This window comes from Microtus oregoni, unplaced genomic scaffold (assembly GCF_018167655.1).
Source record: "Microtus oregoni isolate MIOR12 unplaced genomic scaffold, Mior012 000020F_ref0000438, whole genome shotgun sequence".
Classification (NCBI taxonomy): Eukaryota; Metazoa; Chordata; class Mammalia; order Rodentia; family Cricetidae; genus Microtus; species Microtus oregoni.
In genome coordinates this window covers 2,125,870-2,146,846 of record NW_024543079.1, presented here as the reverse complement: position 1 = coordinate 2,146,846, position 20,977 = coordinate 2,125,870, and the positions used below count along the sequence as shown (strand labels likewise).

Genomic DNA, 20,977 nt, shown 5'->3' with positions numbered 1-20,977 from the left:
AGCAAGGAGGGGCCACTGAGGCCAGAGGGGACTGGTTTCCTGGGAGCACATATTGCTCCTAAGTATGCCTGGCACAGTGTGACAGAAGGGTCTTGGACTTTTCCCCACCTAATAGTTGTGATCTCTGAGGGGTTGGCTTTAGCTGTGTATGTTGTGTTCTGAACAGCACACTCTGCTGTTGGCTGATCCCTCCCCGTGAGTCTGGGTCTTCTCCAGCTCATGGCAAGTTTCTCTAAAAAAGTATGTTAGTCCTAGAAATCACTTACGTGTCCAGCCTTTAACCTGTGCAAACATTTCATAAAAAATAAAAATGTATAAGTCACATGTCCATAAGGCCCAATACATTTTCTAGTGCATTCTTTTTTTTGGGGGCGGGGGGTTGGTTTTGGTCTTCAAGACAGGGTTTCTTGTAGCTTTGGCTGTCCTATTAAGTCAGTTTGTAGATCTTGCTGGCCTTAAACTCAGAGTTCTGGGGCTCCTGAGTGCTGGGATTAAAGGCATATGCCACCACTGCCTGGGTCTAGCACATTTTTTTTTAAGTGTGGCTTTGACCCTTTTACTTGGGCGGTATTTTGTAACGGGCACGGCTCCTTATTTGTCCTGCATTAGGGTGGCCTGAGGAGTCTGAAACTCAGTGGAAACCTGTGTTGTTTCTGTCTTTGGCCATGCTAAGATCATCACTCTTTCATGTGTTTGCACTGCCAGTTGGTACCTCTCCTTGGCGTTCTGAAACTGATGCCCCAGAATTGAGCTGATGGCTTATACCTTAATCTTGCATTGAGGAGGCTGAGGCAGAAGAGTTGTTACAAGTTTGAATGAGGGCAGCTCTGGGTACAGAGCAAGACCCTATTTCAACATCCACATCAAAAGAAAATGAATACCCAACCTCTGGCCCTCACTCCTGGCTGGTGCCCTTCTCATCTGGCCTTTAGTCAATCTCAGCTGGTGCAAATGCCTGCCTCCTCCCCCCCATCAGAGGCCTTACCTGGCCTAACACAGGTGCCTGAAGCCTCATGGATAGAGGCCTCAGCTTCAGGCCCTCCAGGCCAACGCCACATCCTTTCCTTTATGGCAGTCCCCTGCCTCCCCTGGCACTGAGTGGTATTTTCCTCTAGTATTGCAGTTTAACTTTGCACCAGTTATGAGAAAGTTTAATTCCAGAAAGAGCAGCTCTGCTCTGATTGGGAGGGGGCAGGGGGCTCCTGCTCTGCGCTGCCCTGCTGAGCAGTGCTCCAGAACAGTTCACCCCACTCAGCGTCTCACTCCCCTTCTCCTTAGCTGTCAGCAAGCGCTACTGGAATTCGGGGTTGTCTTGCTTCCTTCAGTTTTATGTCTTGATTTGTGCCCCTGCTGCCTGACCTAGAGTCCCCTGTAGACTTGTCACTACAGGTAGCTTTCAGGTGTTAACTACACACTATCCCTTTTCCTTTCAAAAGAAAGAAATTCCTTTAATTACTGAAATGCTGATGCCAAGGATGAAACACGTCCCCCAGGGAAAGGGGGCTTCAGTGGGGCACTTTTTCTCTGACAGACTAAGGGGTCTGAGGCCTTGGGCTTGCAGCTAATTTAAGGAGAGTCAACTGGATATAATTGCATACAGTTTCATCTTGCAGCTGACTGCAGGTGTGGTGCATTTGAGATGGGATACCTCTGTTTCTGGAGACAGAGTATCAGGGTTCTAAGAACCCTTCAGACTGTCATACTGCAGCCAGAATAGGCCTTTCTCCTCTCAGCATTCTGAGCGTCATTTGCAAGTTCAAGTGCATTAGGTAGGCTCCTACGTCTGACAGCAGTGGCTGGGCAGTGTGTTAACCAGGATCCTGTGTTGGAGGTCGCAGGAGAGACCCTGGGCAAGATGCAGAGATGAATGCTGGGAAGGAAAGGTAGGAGTTATGGTGAGCAGCTTAGGCCCTGGCTCCTCTGAGGGATCGCCAAACATTTGAGTGGTGCCTGGGTGTAGCCTGTGCTTTTTCTTTAGAAATGGCTTCAAGTACAGGCCAGGGAGGAAGGCGGGGTGGGTATGTGACCTGAAGAGTGGATCTCTAAGCATTTTGCCTCCTGACACTTCCTGGGGAAGTGAAGTTGCTCCTTTCTTTATCCAGACATTTTAAGTGTTAAGAATTTTTCTTTGACCAGCTGATAATCTTGGGTACAGTGTTTTATACACCAAAGTCCCGCTGCAACCTCTTACCCCTGTTTAAATGGTGATGCACGCTTTGAGTCCAACACTCAGGAGGCAGAGGCGGGTGGATCTCTGGGTTCCAGGCCAGCAGCCAGGGCTAATCAGAGAAGTCTTGTCTCGAGCCCCCATCCCCCTTCCAAAAAAAGAAAATATTTTCTTGCATTGTACTTCATCTTTCCTGTAGAAAAGTGATTGAGACCTTGACTCCATCACAGCAGCTCCTCACTAAAGGTGTTTTAGTGTGATTCTGCCACTCAGATTTTTTCTGGAAATCTCAGTGAGGTCATTGCAGATTCAGTCGAGCTATGAAATAATGCAGGCTCCTTTCACCCTTCCTCCCCACCCCATCTGTGAAGCCGCAGCATGGCCAGAGGGGTGTGTATGCGTCTGTATGTGTATTTAGTGATTAGTAATGCATTTGTATATGTAATGCAATTGAGATGGTCTTACCATGTAGCCCAGGCTGTCATGGAACTCATACTCTTCCTCACTGTAATCCCAGTATCTGTACTCAAAAAGTCCCTTGCCAGCCATCATGGTGAAATACCCTTTAATCCCAGTGTAAGGGGGAGGAGGCAGCAATTATAAGCATTAATCGGTGTCACCCTTCCTCCCTGATTTATGGGATGAATCCCAGCATCATAGCCAGTACCTTTTTGAGTCAAGGGAGTCATTACCACCTCCACCTTGGATTTGGGAAGGAGGGTAAAATCTCAAGGCCAGAAGATGCCTGGGGCTTCAGTTGCCAGATGCCTTCTTTGTGGGCTGGGCCTTCATCAGCTGGGGCAGCCAGCAGAGCTCAGCAGATTGTTTCTTAGTGCCACCAGTGTGCTGTGTTCCCTGTTGGTCTCTTAATCAGCATGCCCAGGCCTTCCTGTGGAAATCTTGTCCCATGTGGATCCACTCATTCCTGTTGGGCAGGGAACTGGAGGGAGCCCAGAATCTGCTTGTGTGGAATGTGGTCTTCAGGATCGTGCCCGTTGGAGGGGACAGTTCTGCAGCAGCAGCACTGAGGAAAGGGCTGGTCTGAGGAACTTCTCTCATGCCCTGCTGTGCCCCCAGGTGACAGAGCTGGAAGTGCTCATTGCTGCCATAACCCCTGAGCCTTCTGTGGCAGCCAGGGATGGTAGTGTCAGTTTGATCAGTGGTACATTCTCTGTGCTGCCTGTCATACTATGTATTCCAATCCACACCCTCCCATTGACTCTTTCTGACATCATTAGACCCCCACATGTTCCTTAACTGAGCCGTGTCCATGAGTAACAGCTCCTCTGAGTATGTCCCCTGTCTAGAAAGGAGAGGCAAAAAACCTAGCAGCTGTGTGTGCTGTTACAGACTGGGCCAAAGCTCACTGTCACGTGGCAAGGGCCCAGAGTGATGCTGTGGGGAAGGGCAGTCCCTGCTCCCCCTGGCCCTGTGTGTGGAGTTTCATTGAGCATCTGAAGCATGGCATTTAGTTAGTTTCCTGCCATAGGGACAGGTGACTTGTCACTGGTCTTCTGCACAGCCACTTTCAAATTCATTACTTTAGATTTCACTAACTAGCCTTGACACCTCCTTCCTACACTACATACTCGTGACTCGCTTTCTGCACAGCACAGCGAGCTTGTGGTCACAGATGGTTTATGCCCTCACTGAGAACATGGACCTTGGCAGAGCCACCTGTCCCTTCAACACTTGACCCAAACTGAAGGCAGGGACAGAAATTGGTGGCAAGTTCATGACCCTCATGCACAACTGCTTCAGTAAGCACAAGTGGCTGCAATTCACTGCTTTCTCAGAACAACCTGCAGGACGTCACAGCCCTCCTGTGGCAGTGTGTGTGGCATTAGTATTCCTGAATTCCTTTTCCACCCTGGGTTTTAGGAGTCCTTGGCTCTTGCCAAGGACTGTCATCTCAGGCTTTGGAGAGTGATGTGTGCATTTTCAGAGGATGTTCATGCCACAGGAGTTGAGGGGACTGGGAGTGACCGGCTAGGGTCCAGCAGTGTGATAATGGGTATTACTTCCTCTGGAGTTTGGATTGTGGCATTGAGATGTGGAACAGCCCCTTAAGGAAGGGCCTGGCATCCTCCAGCTCTAGACACTTCTGCAGGTGATTACATGTTGCTAGCGAAGGCTTGCTGCCTGTCCCCATTGTAAAATAAATAAATATTTTATTTTTGTGTATATATAGTGTGCCATATAACATTGTTGTGTATACATTTGGTGTGTGCATGCATGTGTGTGTTTCCAAGACAGGTTTTCTCTGTGTAGCCTTGTCTGTTCTGTAACTTGCTTTGTATACCACTCTGGCTTTGAACTCAAAAAGATCCACCTGCCTCTGCCTCCTAAGGAATACCGTTGAGATAATATTTGACACGGCCTGAACCAGAGCCACTCTGCCCATTCTTCCTCCAGGATTTAGGGTGGAGTAACTTTTCTTCAGCTTTCTACAAGTTACTGTTGGCCTTGAAATTCTCTTTTCTTATCTGAATGTAGCACACACCTTTACTCCTATAGCATTCCAGGGGCAGAGGCAGCAGCTGCGCTGGGCCAGCCTGATCTACGTAGTGAGTTTCAGGCCAGTCAGGACTGCGCAGTGAAACCCTGCCTCAAAACAACCCTAGCTTTTTGTTTTCTTGACCTTTAAAAAAAAATGTATATGAGTGTTTTTCCTATATATATCAGCACGTGGGTGCTGAAAACCAAACTTTTAACCACTAAGCCATCACCCCAGCCTGCAAGACAGTCTTACTATGTAGCTCTGGCTATCCCGGAACACTCTGTGTAGACCAGGCTGACTGGCCTCAAGCTCACAGAAATCCTCCTGCCTTTGCCTTCTGAGTGCTGGGATTAAAGGCTATACCCAGCCCACATTTTCTTGAATTTTATTATCCCTAGTTTTCTTTATCTTTGGTTTACTAAAATGTTGAAAAAGCATGTTGAATTTAACATACTTTGTGGTTTGATTTGGTTTTAAGACAGGATCCTTCTATGTAGCTCATAAACTTGGCATCCTTTTGTCTCCTTCTAATGTTGGGATTGATTACAGGTGTGCACACCATGCCTGGACCCACAGTCCTATTTTCCACCTAGAAGTGAAAGCTTACCTCCACCTCTTCATGCAGGACTGAACAGCTGAGGTCTAACGATGCTGCTCCAGGTCTGGGTACAGTGTCCGGATGAGTCGAGGCCTGTGTAAGCCTCACTCTTGCCTCCTCGCTTGGGAAGTCACACAGCTTCTCTGCCTCCGCTTGTGATTTTATTTTTGTGACTTGACAGATCCATCCCTCCCAGTGCTTTGAGCGTTGCCATTCCTTCCTCTCTGTCCCTCCTTCATCCTGGTTCCTCTCATGGCAGGTAGAAGTGTATGGCATCTAGAAGAAACTCTGCAAACTCATTTGACCAGTGGTGGTAGTGCATGTGCCTTTCTTTCTCTTGGTTCTCGTTAGCTTCCCACAGCTTTCCAAATACTTGGGAAAGTCTTAACCAAAACCATTTCATTGTAATGAGCTGTTTTCTGCTCATTCATACTCCTAAATGTACGGGAAGCATCCTTCCCTTGTGTAAGGAGAGCAGTATCATTTCAAGGCAGGGATTTCGCTGGTGTCGTATGTTGCTTTTCCCCTGGGACCTTGAAAGGAGGAAACATGGTGGGCAGCCTGGTTCCTGCCAGGAAAGTTATGGACCTTGCTTTTGCAGATGCCTGCCAAGTCCTTGTTAGTCAACTGTCCCACTGTCCCCCGGCAAGCAGCCAGGAGCCGGGGTGAAGTTCTTACTGGCCTGATGGAAAGCAGAAGGTAAACAAAACAGAAGTGAAAGTCGATTTTTTTTTTTAGCTCATTCTTTTACGGGAATGGTTTTGTGGTTCTCAGCACTTCAGTAGATACTGGTTCCAATATGTTTGATTGACATAAATTACTGTAAGTCTGATTCATTTTCTCATTATTGATTTCTGCCCAAGGTGAAATTCATGACATTTAACAGAAAACACAAGTGATTTTTAAAAGATGCTTGTGTCAAGGACTGTAAAAATTAGGGTCAAAGTCGGGGACACTTGAGAGTCTAAGGCAGGCACGTCATCCTAATTATTCATGTAATTCGTGTAAGGTAAGTGGCAGCTCCAGTGCCTGCCGGCTGCTGCATTGAATTCAGAATGCTACTTCTAATTGCAGTGTAAGACCAAATTCATTTACCTGTATTAAGTCATTCTTTCCTAGTCACCCACTACAGGGCCTTGAACCAGACTGCTCCCCCCCTACACACACACACACACACACACACACACACAGGTGGCCTTCTCAAGGCTGTCGTTCTCAGTGCTGAAACTACAGCCCTTAGGGACCAAGGAGTCATTGTTAACGAGATTATGAGATTGCGTACAGTGGCCTGTTCTTGTAAATGGCTTGGGGTCAGCAGCAGTTACAGAGGTCCCCGCTGGTATTTTAAGAGTTTGGTGTTTTGAACAGCTGTCCTAGCAGTAGGGCTGGGAAGTTCCTTCTAGGAGCTGCTCTGAAGCTGCTGCTGTTCTGCAGCTTTATCACTTTCTGTCTCTCTGTCTCTCTCTCTCTCTCTGTGTCTCTGTCTCTCTCTCTCTGTCTGTCTCTCTGTGTCTCTCTCTCTCTCTCTCTCTCTCACACACACACACACACACACACACACACACACACACGGGGGGGGGGGGTCTGCTGCTCTTGCAGCCTGGGTACCTGCCCCTGTGGTCACTTTCAGCCTCCTAAGCCTTGACTGTTAGGAGACTCTTCATTTCCTGCCTTCTTTGTGGTCTTAAGGCCCACCATGGACTGTGTGGAACAGATTGTATCTGGCTGGAGTATCGCTTGTCTGCTAGAGCTGGTCCTCTTCTGGAACTTTAGCAGGTCCACTTCAGATGGGTAGCCTGGGCTTTCATTTCTGCTGTGTCTCAGCCTAGACTATCTGTGGTTTTTCTAAATATAATTAACTGGCTGGCGCTTCATGCTCAGAGCAGAGGGTGCTCAAAGAGTGAAATTGCTTGCTAGTCCCAGCAGAGTTCCCTTTTAGCTTAGTGAATGTCCACTGCTGCCCGTGTTCCTATCTGGAGAGCTCTACAGCATAATTTGGTCTGCCTTCCCATGTCATTTCCACAACCTTTTGTTCTAACCCTGGTTCAGGGCTTGCTGGAACCTGTGCTTCCCTGCCTGGCATGTCTGTCCTTCCTCACTCTCTGCATTTGCTCTGGGAAGCCTTGGGGGCATAGGCTTTCTTTCTAGCATCTATTTTTATTCAATATGCTTATTTAAAATCACTCAGTGGTGAAGGGTGAGTACTGCAATTCCAGAGGATCCAGTTGGTTCCTAGCACCCACAGGGGTGAGACTTGAGCCACCTAAAAGTCCATCTCCACAGGGATCTAACATACTCTTCTGATCTCTGTGAGCACCTGGATTCATACAGGACACACATAATTAGCATAAATCTTTGAAATTTTTAAATCAAAACTGGCTTGGTGTTGATAGCTAAGTGAGACTCTTACTGTTTAAGCTCAGTAGTTGGGTATTAAAATATAGTTGCATTAAGCTCATTACCTCTTGCATATTTGTTATGTGAATGTGTAAATAAGGTAGAAATATATTAAAAGTGTGTGTGTGTGTGTGTGTGTGTGTGTGTGTGTGTGTTACTGGGAATCAAGCCTGGGGCCTCAGGCGTACCCAGCAGGTGACCATTTACTACACCATTTCTTAAGTCTTTGCAGGAAGTTATATTAACTTCTGTGTGTGAAGACTGAAGCAGGCTGGGGGTGGAGCTGTTGGTGGAGTTGCTTAGCATCATGAGAGCTGGGCCCCATCCCCATCACCCCGTGTACCAGGTGTGTTGGTACATCCTCCCAGGACAGGGAGAGACTGGGAAAATTAGTTCAAGGTTATCCTCTGCTTAAAAGGGAGTTTGAGGCTAGCCTGGACTATAAGTTTTGTTTTCCATTCAGAAGACAACCTCTGGTAATCTGGGTTTTGGTTATACTTTGTTCTACGTAAATTTTCTGTTTCAGTTATAGTGAGACTTGGTTAATAAAATCTGTTCTCTACTTGTTACTGTGAGGTACTTATACCCATCATAGGTGAGCAGGCCGGACATAAGCACCATCTCTCTGCTTCAGCCACGACTGCTCCTGGGTTCCAGGAAGTGCTTGCCTGTCAGTCACCACTGTCTGGTTTTTCTGCCCTTCCTTCAGTCTCTCATCTGACTATTTCTGAGAAACTATGGCTTCCCCCAGCACCTCAGATCAGACAGCCATTCAGAGAAAAGCCTAGATTGACCAGTGACAGAGACTTGGTTGTCTCTGGAGTTCTAATAGGTCACAGGTGCTGTTGGTGGCTTCCCTCTGTTAGACACATGGCACCTGTCGGGACACTTAATAAATAACCCTTCCTGCTGAAATATGGGTAGTTTGTGTTCGTTTTTTTAATTTCTTGACATACTTTTCACCCCTCAGAGCTGCCTTCAAATCCCTCTCCGCCTCCTACTCACCTGTCTTCCCAACAAGTCCCTTCTTCCATGTTTTGGGGTGTTGTTTTGTCTTTTGGTTTTGGTTTTGTTGTTCCTTGAGTTTAGTGTTGCTTGCATGAGCTTGAGTGGGGGGTCACTTACTAGAATAAGCATCTTGCCAGTTGCTATACCACTGAAGAAATTTCTTTTTCTTTCTTTCTTTCTTTCCTTTCTTTCTTTCTTTCTTTCTTTCTTTCATTTTGGGACAGCCCAAGCTGTCTTTGAACCCTCTATCCTCCTGCCTCAGCTTGCAAGTGTTGGGATTTCAGGTGTGTACTGGCTCACCCAGCTTCTCTGTTTTTACTCCCTGTGTTAGTAGCTAGTATGGTACTATCTTATCAGGAGGCTGTGTATGACAATTGCAGAAACCAAACCAAGCCCCAGGAGCTTCATTCTGTGGCAGCTAAGATGGGTTTGATGGGGTGTTCTCGGATGCATGCTCCCTCTGGGGCATTTCCACCCTGTGCCGGGAAGCATGCTGGTATGGAGTCAAAAGCTGTCCATTTACAGCATTAGCACCGTCCTTTCAGTCAGTCAGCAGGTTATGTTGAGGGCCTGCCTTGACTCCGGCCTGGGGTTAGAGGTGAGGACTTCACTCTTTTAACAGATTCCTGACACTTTCAGGCAGACTCCCCTGCTCTTCCTCATGGCAGATAGTTGTAAGCAAATAATGCATTCTACCATGGAGCCAGAAGCACACATCTGCTGTGTGGCACAAGACGAATGGGTAAAACCAGCACTGCTGTTCCACTTTGCTTGGTGCAACATGGAAGTATTTCTGTGTGGTCAGACTGGCTTTTATGCCTATTTGTTTCCAAAAGAAGTAGGTGTTTCAAGTTAGGGCGTGTCAACTGTTCATCAAAATTGGAATTTCTGACCAATTGGATGTACAAGACACTTAAGTACTGGTGGAAATGAACTTCCCAAAATACAAAACTATTGTTCTGCTTATTTTTTGTTGTTTGTTTTGTTTTGAGACAGGTTTCATTATATAGACTAGGCTGGCCTCAAGTAGTTCACAACAGTTCGCCCACTCGCCTCTGCCCCCAGAGTGCTGAGATTAAACTTAGTACTTACTATCTTTCTGATTCTTTGAGAGGGGATCTCACTCTATAGCTCAGGTTGATCTCAACAGCAGTCTTGCCTCAGCCCCTAAGTGCTGGCATTACAGGTGTGTGTGGCCACCACAACTGGCATTTGGGCCTATTGTGCCCGAGTGGTTTAATGCTAGCTTTGTGAGCTGTTCAGACTCTCGGTTCCAGGTTTTCATGGAGGCATCCAGCTGCGGGCCAGAGGCCTGCACTTGGGTCTGCAGACCTGCCGTGCTTGACTGTCATCTAGACCCTAAAGAGTCATATGTCTCAGTTGGACTCCCCTGTTGGCTGGATTCAGGTCTCACTTCCTCGGGTAGATTGATGTCACAGTTAGTGTGCTAGAGAAGGCAAGCTGTTGACACCGTTGTCTTGGTCATATTGGCAAGAGTCTGTCAGCCTTCAGTTTCCACGGAAGTTTCCTTTGCCATCATTTTCCATTTTGTTTCTTTCCCCCTCTTTTCTTGGTCTATTTCTCGTGCTGTGGAAAACCTGTTGGAAAAGGGGTGGTGACTGCTATCTTTGGCTGTCCTTTGAAAGGGGGATGGGAGGAGTTCCTTATCTTTTCAACTGAGTTTGTCATTTTTGCTGTATTGTTTTACATTACAAAATACATTTTTATTTAGTATATATCATGGCATCCTGTTCTTAGGAGAGCTTACTGTTGTAAGTGTGTTGGTAGTATTTGTTCTCAGGCTTTCTGAACTCTGCAGTTCGTGTCCTCTGAAGGGCTCTTTCCCTGGCCCTTGCTTTCCTGTTAGATCCGCTATCGGGGGCATCTGTGTGAGGGAGAGTAGAGGCCCACGGACAGGCAGCTAGAGCCCTGAGCAAACAGGCACACCCGGATGCTGGCATCCTTCGGTTCTTCCTGCTGTCTGGTCAGATCAGCTGAAGGCCTCCCACCAGGAAAGGAAATGAAGCTAGTGCAGCCCCGTGTGTGCATCTGAAAGAGGGCAGGGCCCGAGCTTGGGTGTGCACTGCTTACTCGTGCCTTGGAGCCGTTAGCTTTGCGCCAGCCCACTTTAGCTAGTCTAAAGGCCTGATTGACTCTTCCCGAAGGTCATCCTTTGATTTCTGCAGAAGTGAGGGCTGGCATAGCAGCTTGGAGGGAAGGCGAGTTGGTTGGGGTGGCATCTAGCCCTGCTCAGAGGAGGCCTCACCCACCCCCCACTGGGAGTTTCACCCTTCCTTCCAAGGTGACAGCCATCTACACCCTGCATGTCTCCGGGACTGTGGAGCTGCCCTACTGCTGAGCTGTCTGATTTCCAGCTTGTAGACTGCTGTCCCTATGGCCTCTTCTCCTGTCCCCTTCTCACTCTGGTAAAGTCTACCAACCCCAAGAGTTTAAACTTTTTGTAGACGTACAGTTTCATGATGGTAGCACTTTCACAGTGCACATGCTCTTGTCATTGCTAATGAAAGCAGATTCCCCCGACTGCTCCCTGAGACTGGCGGCATCCCAGCAAGAGCAGGGTGGGCCTGTGTGCAGTCTGATGAGCAGGAGGAAGCTGCTTCTGTTCGTGCAGGGGCGTGTTTGCCTCCAAAGACAGCAGTTGGATGGTGGAGTGTTTTTTGACGTGTTCCTTTCCAGAAGGTTCTAGTTGGAACTCCCAGGCCTGACATTCCAGCACTTCAAGATCTAGCCTGCCCACCACATCCTCCAGCCATCTGCCATTCTTCCCCGCTGCCCACTCACTGTTCCTAACATAAGCCCTCTGGCCTCTGCTCACAGGCCACAGCCTTCTTCCTCTGTGTCCCACCAGGCCTGGGCCTGCTCAGCGTGTTCTGTTCCTGTAACATTGGATGTAGTTGAGCATCATCGGTTTGGCCTGCCCACACTGCCAGGCCTCTTTGATGTCTGGAATGATGAGTCCTTAGTGCCTGGCTCATCTCTGGTGCTCCATTAACTCAGCCAGTGCCCAGCTCATGTCTGGATAAATTCCTGGTGTAGATTCCAAAAGAGAACTCTTTATCCTTTTTATAGGATATTCGACATGAAGCCAGTGACTTCCCATGCAGAGTGGCGAAACTTCCTAAGAACAAAAACCGGAACAGGTACCGGGATGTCAGCCCCTGTAAGTACTCACTGTTCCCACTGCCCCATCACACTTCCCAGTTACAGCTGCCACTGTCCCGGGTGTGGTAGAGGTTGTGACCTCATTGTCTCTTGTTGTAAGCACAGGAGACACAGTGTCATAGCTCGCTTTCACTGTTGCAGACTCTGGGGCTCCAGTTTCTGGAAATCTGGTGGTTGAGAGCCCTTCTCTTTAGCTCTGTGTTGTGGTGAGTCATTTTCCTCCCCAAAGTGGAGTGGCTTAGGCTTAGTGCACTGCCTCTTCGGGGTGACTCAGCAGCTGTGCCCCTGGCTCTTATAAGCCCAGTTATGAGCCACAATGATGATCACAGGTACTCCACTCCACCAGATGGCCCTTCACTTTGACTGCTTAGGACTGGCAGTGCCCACTGGCCTGAGCCCGCCCCCTCTGCCTGGCTCCTGGTCTAGAAACACCTTCAGAGTAAATAACCAAATGTGTAAAGTGTGGAAAGCAAGAAAAGCCAAAACTGGATGCAGGATCTGAATCTGCCATTAGGACCCAGGGCTACCGACTCCGCTTGAGGTCTGTAGACATTATTCTTCAATGAGGGTTGTGACTACCCAAATCTACATGGCTGCCAATCAAGTTCCTGGGAGATATAAAGTGGGTCTAGGGTTGGAACACAAAACTTGTGTCTCTTGGCTGGCCACCCTGGTGGCTCTGGTTGTCACTATGGGAGTCACACTCACCGTACAGGAGTGCGTGGAAGTGAAGCAGCAGTGTAAGCCACTAAGCCTAGTGCCCCTCAGATGTGCATTTAGTAAACACGAGCCATTTGCAGCGCACTTGTAGGTCCCTAGGTGGAGGGTGACTGAGAACAAAGCGACACAGCAGAAACCCTTGCTGATGCTCTGGAGTCCTGGCTGACCATATCAGACTGTCCCCTCTCCCACTGCCAGGATGCCCTGGGATATCCACCAGCTGTCCTAGATGGGGGCCAGCACTGCAGTGTCCCCTTGCAGCACATGGGATCATTCTCAGCATTGCACCCCAAGCATATTCTTGTCTCTCTCTTTCTCCACATACTCTCATAGAAAAAAGAATTTTCTGTTCATGTTTGGGGCAGGAAAGATGGTTCAAAGTGAAAAGAGATCTTTCCAGCTCAGAGTGCTGCTGGTACCATAGCGTTGTGAGTGCAGACCATGCGCACCCCCAGGCTCCTCTTTTTTTACTAGCTTGTGTTCAGCAAGGAAGTTAACAAGATGAAGAGTTTGCCCAAGGCCAGCTGGTGTTGTTGGAGTCCTTGAGGTCATCAGTGCCTCTCACAAAGGTTTTATTGTTTGTGTATTGAGAAGTAGGCTCATGCAACCCAGGACTGACTGAAACTTGCGGTGCCACTAGAACCCGCAGGCTGCTGTGCTCTCTTCCCCTCTAGGCTCAGGTGAAAGATGTGATTGAATCATCCCTACCAGATTCCCCTGGGCTATAGCAGAAAGAACAGGTTCCTACCTGTGACAGCTGCAGGGAAAGAATGGCAGCCCTTGGGAGCCACTGCTTTGTGACAAAGTAGTGAAGGAAACAGAAACAAAAGCACAGAGCTTTGTCAGGAGCCTGCGCAGAACTTCCCTAGTGAGTTTGTTCCTGGAATTACATCTGTGCACTTTTACTGTGAGAGAGTCTTTTATTCATTAAATCGCCCCCTGCTTGAGACAGGGTCTCACTATTCAACTCTGACTTTCCTGGAGCTTACTGTGTAGACCAGGCTGGTCTTGAACTCCTGGGTGCTGGGATTAAAGATGTGTGCCACCACTGCCCAGTTTAAACCCCCTTGTCAGTGTCTCAGATCAAAACGTCCAAAGGGTTTTTCGAGACAGGGTTCTGCTGTAGTTTTAGAGCCTCTCCTGGAACTAGCTCTTGTAGACCAGGCAGGCTGGTCTCGAACTCAGAGATCCGCCTGCCTCTGCCTCCCAAGCGCTGGGATTAAAGGTGTGCGCTACCACCACCCAGCCATCCAAAGGGTCTTGAATCACTTGATTGCACATGGCTCACTGCTGCACATGAGGTGGATACTCTCTTCTCTGCAGTGCTTGAGACTTGGGCCAAGTCATCATGTTGGTGCCACCTGAGACATCTGTATGTGACAGCAAGCTAGGCAGCTCTTGGTGAACTGCTTCCTTTTACAGCCTCGACTCTACCCTGGGAACCTGGATCGAGCATTAGGAAGGGGATCCTTAACGTTCTCCTGTGATCTGTAGAGTGGGGGGGGGGGGGACACCTAGGATCTGCCTTCCCAAGGAGGGCATGGTCTGGGTTGATGGCTGTTCCTGTGGAATGTGACATTTCTGGTACTCAGAGATGACTAGTGTCACTTGAATAGGGAGGCCCCTACCAATGTGCACGCTCTTTAGACTGTGGGTCCCTCTCTCTGCCTTCCTTTAGAATGTAGGCACTTGGACCCCAGGTTTAACCCAGCTCTGCTTTTGTCTTTCAGTTGATCATAGTCGGATTAAATTGCACCAGGAAGATAATGACTACATCAATGCCAGTTTGATAAAAATGGAGGAAGCCCAGAGGAGCTATATTCTCACCCAGGTAATAGGCTGTCTGGACTGTGTTTTTCATGTTACCTCAAGAGCTTGAGAGTGCTGTTGTGTTCTCATCAGATGAGATCAACATGTCCTTGAGAAGTTCGGGGCTCTCATTGGCCAAAAAGCAGCAAGAAAAAGTGTGCTCCCTCAGATCATTGTGGGCACAGCGTCTGCCCTGGGCACTGTGAGGAGAAGACCTTAGACCTTGTGACCACCGAAGTGTGGACCTCGGCATTGAGTGCTTGTGGCAGCAACTAAGAGGGCTAGCGGTTGGCCAGGCACCTCTGTCCCAAGTGTCATTCAGTAGTCCTCTGGGCCACATTAGAGGATATGACATCTCTTAAAAGTCCCATAGCTCTGGGCTACCTTCTGAAAAAGCATGGACTTCCTGTAACACACCTTATGGTGTGTGACCAGAAGACTGAATGTCTGGAAAGAGGATAAAAGCTTATTCTCGATCCTTTTCTTCAGTCTTAGCCTGTTACCAGCAGGTTGGTGTTGTTTATCTTAGTCTCCTTGGTCATTCCATATCACATACCCTGGGCTGTAGGGTATTTGAGCATGACCTCTGCCTGCTATGTGGAAATCAAATCCTAGTGAAGTCGGAAGCTCAGAGCCAGCACTCATCCATCACAACTCTTTTCCCTTTTTGTCCCAAGCCAGTTTGCCTGACCAAAAGCATCCCAGGTGTGTCCCTGTCCCATACAGTCCCCTCCCTGTTCTCTCACCCTGGCCAATCAGTGTGTGTAGTGTCATTGGGCTGTTTTCAGCTCTGTGGATGCAGGACCAACCTGGATCCTTGTGCAGTACAGAGGTTGAAGGACCTAGGTGGTCATCAGGTACCCTAGACATTCACCTGCCACCTGCTGGCTCTGTTACCTGAGGGAAAGTCACCTGCGTGACGCTGTTGTCAGTGTCCTTGCCTCACACTTGCAGACAGAGCGCTCAGGGAAGAATGAGAAGATGCCAGGTGCTGGAGTAGGGAAGAAAAACATGCTGGGATTTACAGGGTAATGGCTTGGATCAAAGTAGGTGAGAGCTGTTCTAGAAGAGGTTTCCGTCCAAAGATGTGGCCAGCCCTGGTGTGGGTTTTCCTGTCCCACAGGACTAAAGCGAGCTCCCAGTACACTGCCATTCTTCTAGAGCTGTCCACTAGCACTAGGCGAGCTTGGTGCTCAGCAGGCACCCGTCATGCCCAGGTCTTCGACCCCTCAGGCCGCCTCTGAGATGGTTTGTGGCCCACATCTGTCACTTTCCTTGGTCCCGCTCTCAAGGCTGTCCATGCTCAGACTCCCCAGTGCTAGCTGTAAGAAGAGAGGCTGACTCTGCTCCATGTAGGTGCTGTGCGAGTCCTTCACCTCAGCACCACTGCAGTCTGTGAACAAGTGCTGCCTTTAATTAGTGGTCTCAGGCATAGACTGGGGTGATCGCCTGACCTTAGAAGGTCACAGTGGAGGCCCTGCCCCATGCCGCCTCTCACCCACACAGGAGCTTTGTTTTCTATCCCCATGCTTTTAGGCAAGGAGCCCAATAGAGCCCCTCAGCCACCATCCCAGACCAAAAGACATTCTGTGCCGAGGTGCAGAGGTGTGACCTTCACCGTATGATGGACTGTGGGACTGGGTGACAGACCACAAAGCAGACAGACTTGGCAGCCATTCTGCCTGAACCTCCAAACATTGTCCCTAGCTGACTGCATGTTGTGTTTGTGTGTCCAGTGTTGTAGAGTGTATATTTTGTGTGTTTGCAGGGCCCTTTGCCAAACACATGTGGGCACTTCTGGGAGATGGTATGGGAGCAGAAGAGCAGGGGTGTGGTCATGCTCAACCGTATCATGGAGAAAGGCTCGGTAAGTTCACCCCATGCCCCTTGCTGCTGCGGTCTATGTGTGCAGTCCATAAAGCTTTCATTTCCCTGAGTTCCTATTTTCAAACTCCTTTACGTGACACCTTTTTACTTTAAAAACATAAATATTACATAGATACACGTTTGTTACGAGCAAGGCAGGTATGACGAGAGAGAGAAGCAGCAGGCCAGGCGTTGTGGTGCCTGAGGCAGACGCTCTGCCTCACTGGCTCTGCTTTCTTGGTACTGCCTATGTAGTGAATACCAAGCCCACCTTTTTGACTGGCAAGACTATGCCTCTTGATGGCAGAGGTGGCTCCGCAGAACTGTGGAACGCTGGCTTCTAGATTTGATGGGCCACCATAGCATCTGCTGGTGAGTTGTCTCCAGGACACGTAGCATTGTGAGTTCTCGAAACTCTGGGAACACCCCTCCTCAGGCTCTGTGCCTTCTGTCTCACACTTCCAGAATGGCCTGTGTCACTTGGGTCTCACTGCATGCTCACCTCTAAGGGCAGTCAATGATGCAGCCTGCAGACCCTGAGTGGCTGGACCTGTTACCTAGACCTGTCTCTCATTCCCCAAACCATAGCCTAGACAGGTCTCAGGTTTGTTTGTTACCCTGCCCTTTGGTCCAAGGGTCTGAGTCACAATGACACTGTGTCTCAGATCTAGGCGTCATCAAACAACCAGACCTCTTGTCCCGTCTCTCTTCCCATTTCTGTGATGGGCACTGAAGTCTTCATCAAACAACCAGACCTCCTGTCCCTTCTCTCTTCCCATTTCTGTGATGGGCACTGAAGTCTGATTTTGAGTGCTACCCAAGATCAGCACGGGGCAGAACCAGCTTCCTTTCTTTCCTCCCTGGACATGGTTGTCACTTAGAGACTTTCCAGCTCCAGAGGTTGAGGTCCCTGGAAAAGATGAACTGAGAATTGTTGGGACCAACTGGAGCAATAGCCAGGAGCAGAGAACAGGAACAGAATGTCCCAAGGTCTTTCCAGGCACAGGCTCTGTGCTGTCTGTTGCTCAGCTGGGGTACTGCTCACTGCTGCTCTAGCTTCAAACTCTCAAGAGCATGAGGCTGCCAAAGAATCCTTCCATCCCCTCCGAAGACAGCAGTCACACCCGAGGGTAGAACCAAGTGCACAGAGTGAGGGCACGCATCACCAGCAAGTGGCACGCACCCACAGAGCCTAAGGGTCCCAGTCACTCATGCTAGCTTCCTTGAGGCTGCTTGACTCCATACTGTTGTCTGGCTTCCACCTCCTGTTTTTATAGATCCTAATAACAGATGCCAAGTGTGGTCAGTTGACAAAACCAGAGGGCGGAATTTTAAATCAACCCATTATCACAAAATCATTAGATATGGGGGGCTGGAGAAATGATTCAGTGGCTAAGACTGCTTACTGCTCTTGCAGAGGACTCAGATTCTATTCCAGCACCCACAGAGTAGCTCACAACCGCCTGTAATAAAAGTTCCAGGGTATCCAGCAGCCTCTTCTGACCTCAGTAGATACCAAGCAAACACATGGAACACAGACATATGTACAGGCAAAGCATCCATACACATAAAAAGTAAATAAAATATTAAATCTTTTTTAAAAAGTCAGACATGGCAGGATTTACTGTGCACGTGTGTAAGGGTACACATGCTTGTACACATGCTTATACATGTAAATGTGTGTTGCTAGGGGTCCTGGTGGCCCCTTGTAGTTAGAAGTTTGCATTAGAGCAGCTGTTGTCACATTCTAAGGTCTGCTCTGTTGTTGGATAACTGCCACCAGGTCTGGCTTTCAGTACCCTGGGTTTATCATAAGTAGAGCCACCATGACCACCTTCCCCAGGATTCCTGTGTTAGCCATCGGAAGCACAGCCGGTCCTCTGGTTGCTGTATCCCATGGCAGCTTGTCAGTGGTCCTTTAGAACTATTCTGCTCCACTTAGGGCCGAGGGAGCAGTGTGCTCTGGGATGCACATCAGCAGTCCCAGGGATGGGTAGAATCCAGGATGGTAGATGTGCTGCTCCCCTCACCTGCTTCCAGCCATCCCCATCCGCAGAGCTGGGTCGCAGAGGCCTGAGCTGCATGTAGACTCTATACTGTTTCCTCTCAGACCTCCTGCCTTCAGTACATGGACCAGGTGCTTATGAAACCAGCTATGCCATAGACAGTGTGCATTAGCCTGGGTCTACCAGGGGCCAGAGTTCTTGTTAGTTCAAGAACTTAGTTGAAACTTAGCTTAGATGTGGCCACATGGTGTGTGCTGTGTGTAAGCGCAGGACTGATATTTATACAGTAGGAGAGGGTTAGGTGAATGTAATTTGTATTCCAAAACACAGCCTGTTTGTCTCGTAAAACCCTGTGAGAGCCAGAGTTGGGGTTCAGGCACTTGGTAGCCCAGGCTTCTTGGCTTACATCCTTTGGGGATGAAAACAGGCCACCCTGTCAGGAAGACAGCAGTGACTGTCATAGTTTCTTCCCCAGACTGTCTGGCTCTTGGTTTTGTAAGGACTTGCATGAGCTTCAGGCTTCATGGTGGAGAGGACTATAAACTTGGGGTGCCAGCATACTGGCATTGCAGCCCTCCTAGATGGGGCTGGCCAGAGGGCCTTGGTGTCAGTTCCAGCGATGGCCTGCTCACATTCCAGGAAAAGTCAGGCTTCTGCTCAAGGCAGCGTGTGAAGGCATGCCACCAGCTAACTGGAAGTAGGGATGGTGTGCTGTTTTGTTGTGTGTTTAAAAGCAGAAATTTTTATGGGAAATGACTGAGTGTGGTCCTATAGAAACGTAATTAAATGTTAGTTGATGGACATTTGGCTGTGTGCCAAAATGCCTCTGAAATTGTAGATTTTGCTTAAGTAGAGATCTGTCAGGCTTGTTCTGGGTTTCTAGAAGTAAAAGTTAGAGTCTGCCTGCCTTGCTTCTAAGGTGAGGACATCCACCACCTCTTCTGTACTGACAGCCCCTTGGCGTTCTCCCTGATCATGGTGAGTACCCACCCTAGCATAGTGGCCTGGGATCTGAATTTGGGAACAAATGACTCATTCAAGTCTCTCTGTGCACAGTTCACTAGCACCTAGCCTTTGTGTTATGATCTGCTTATGCTGACAGGGTGGCCCTAGCTGAGGGGCTCATCTCTCCAGTTGGTCTTTAAAGGTGGGATGGGTCATGAGTTGAGCAGGCCAGACCTTGAAACCGAGCTCTCTCCTTCCCTTGTTGGCGTTGTAGACCCTTAATTCCTATACTGCTTTCTCAACTTTTTGCTTTGGTTTGGGGGGAGGGCAGCACTGGGCCCTAGAAGAACAGGACCCACAGGTCTTCAGTTCTGTTCAGCTTTGGCTCTTCCCAGCCCCAGGTCCCAGTCCCACTGTGCTCTGCCTCCTTGTCTTGTCTCCTGCTTTCCTCTGAGATACTACCCTGTCAACCATCAGGACCTTCTCTCCAAAGAGCCTCTTTGACCTCTGTCTTTGCTTGGCTAGCCTGAGCAATCCCCCCCCCCCCAGGTCATCTTTATTCCCAGTGTCTCCCCTCCATACTCTCCCCCATCCACCCACCCCGAGAGAGGGAACATCTCCCAGCAGACTAGGCCAGCCCTGGAACAGGCCAGGCGTGTGAGCTCTGTGTGTTCTGTACCAAAGAGCAGCTTACTGCATTCCTTGAGGAGGTTCAAGGTCTCTGGGGTCTCCTCTGCCTGGGCACCCTCTCAGTCCTGCCTTGGAGAGCCAGAACAGCTGTCTGCCGCAGGACCATCGGAGCATCTGAACTTACTTCATGGGGTCTGTGAGATGGAGATCCAGCCCCGTCTCCTTTCCTAAATGCCAGACCAAATCTTTTGAGTTCATCAAAAGCTGTAATTATCAGCATTTGAATGAAGATCAAGTGGTTTCTGAAGGTAGCAGAATAAAGGGTCAGGACAGTTGTACCTTCTGAACTGAACCAGACTAGAATGAACTGGTGAGCTGCACCTTGCAAGTTGTCCTCCCACCTCTAGCTGGCTGACTGCAGCCTCTCAGCCTGATGAGGCTCCAACCCTCTGTCCTGTTGCTGTGAGTTTCTTTTTGGGGCTCTGGTCATATTGAGATGCTACTGAAGACATCTGTGAAGGGCACAGTTGTGTGGTGTGGTTTCACATCACAACAAGGACCAGGATCCTCTGTACTGTGCTGCTGTTGCTAGGTGGGAAGTGTGAGCCTTACAGGTCAGGGTAGGAACTGTTTTACCTGGGAGACTCCGGCCTCTGAGTTCTCATAGTTAGCAGACCGCCCTCCAAGTCTCCTGTCTCATGTAGCAGCCACTCAGGGTAATCTAGTGTTGTTTCCCCCAGTTAAAATGTGCCCAGTATTGGCCACAGAAAGAAGAAAAAGAGATGGTCTTTGAGGACACACATCTGAAATTGACACTGGTATCTGAAGATGTCAAGTCATATTACACAGTGCGACAGCTGGAGCTGGAAAACCTGGCTGTGAGTATGGCGTGTGTGAAGTCTTCTAGAAATTGTTTGCTTGCTTTTGTCCTTAGTCCTCAGGTGCTGGTTCCAGCTGGAGTGTTCCCAGGAATTGTGAGCCCTGTACACAGTGTGGCCCTACACCATGTGAGCGGGTCTTGCTGCTCTATGAGCCTGTGCCCAGGCACCAACAAAGGACAAGATACAAGCACCTCCTACAACGCTCTCTCATCTTTGCACCAGTTAACACAGTTCTAAGGGAAAAAGGCAGCTTCTTACCTGAGAGTA

At 49.0% G+C, this 20,977-nt stretch overlaps 1 protein-coding gene across 1 annotated transcript in view; it reads left to right on the top strand.

Annotated features, from left to right (window-relative positions):
* Positions 1–20,977, top strand: part of Ptpn1 (protein tyrosine phosphatase non-receptor type 1) — a 47,585-nt gene that overhangs the window by 19,094 nt on the left and 7,514 nt on the right. The window contains exons 2-5 of the mRNA XM_041670527.1: positions 11,761–11,851; positions 14,304–14,404; positions 16,151–16,249; positions 20,570–20,707. Coding sequence (XP_041526461.1) covers positions 11,761–11,851; positions 14,304–14,404; positions 16,151–16,249; positions 20,570–20,707 — 429 coding nt within the window. The remainder of the gene's footprint in view (positions 1–11,760; positions 11,852–14,303; positions 14,405–16,150; positions 16,250–20,569; positions 20,708–20,977) is intronic.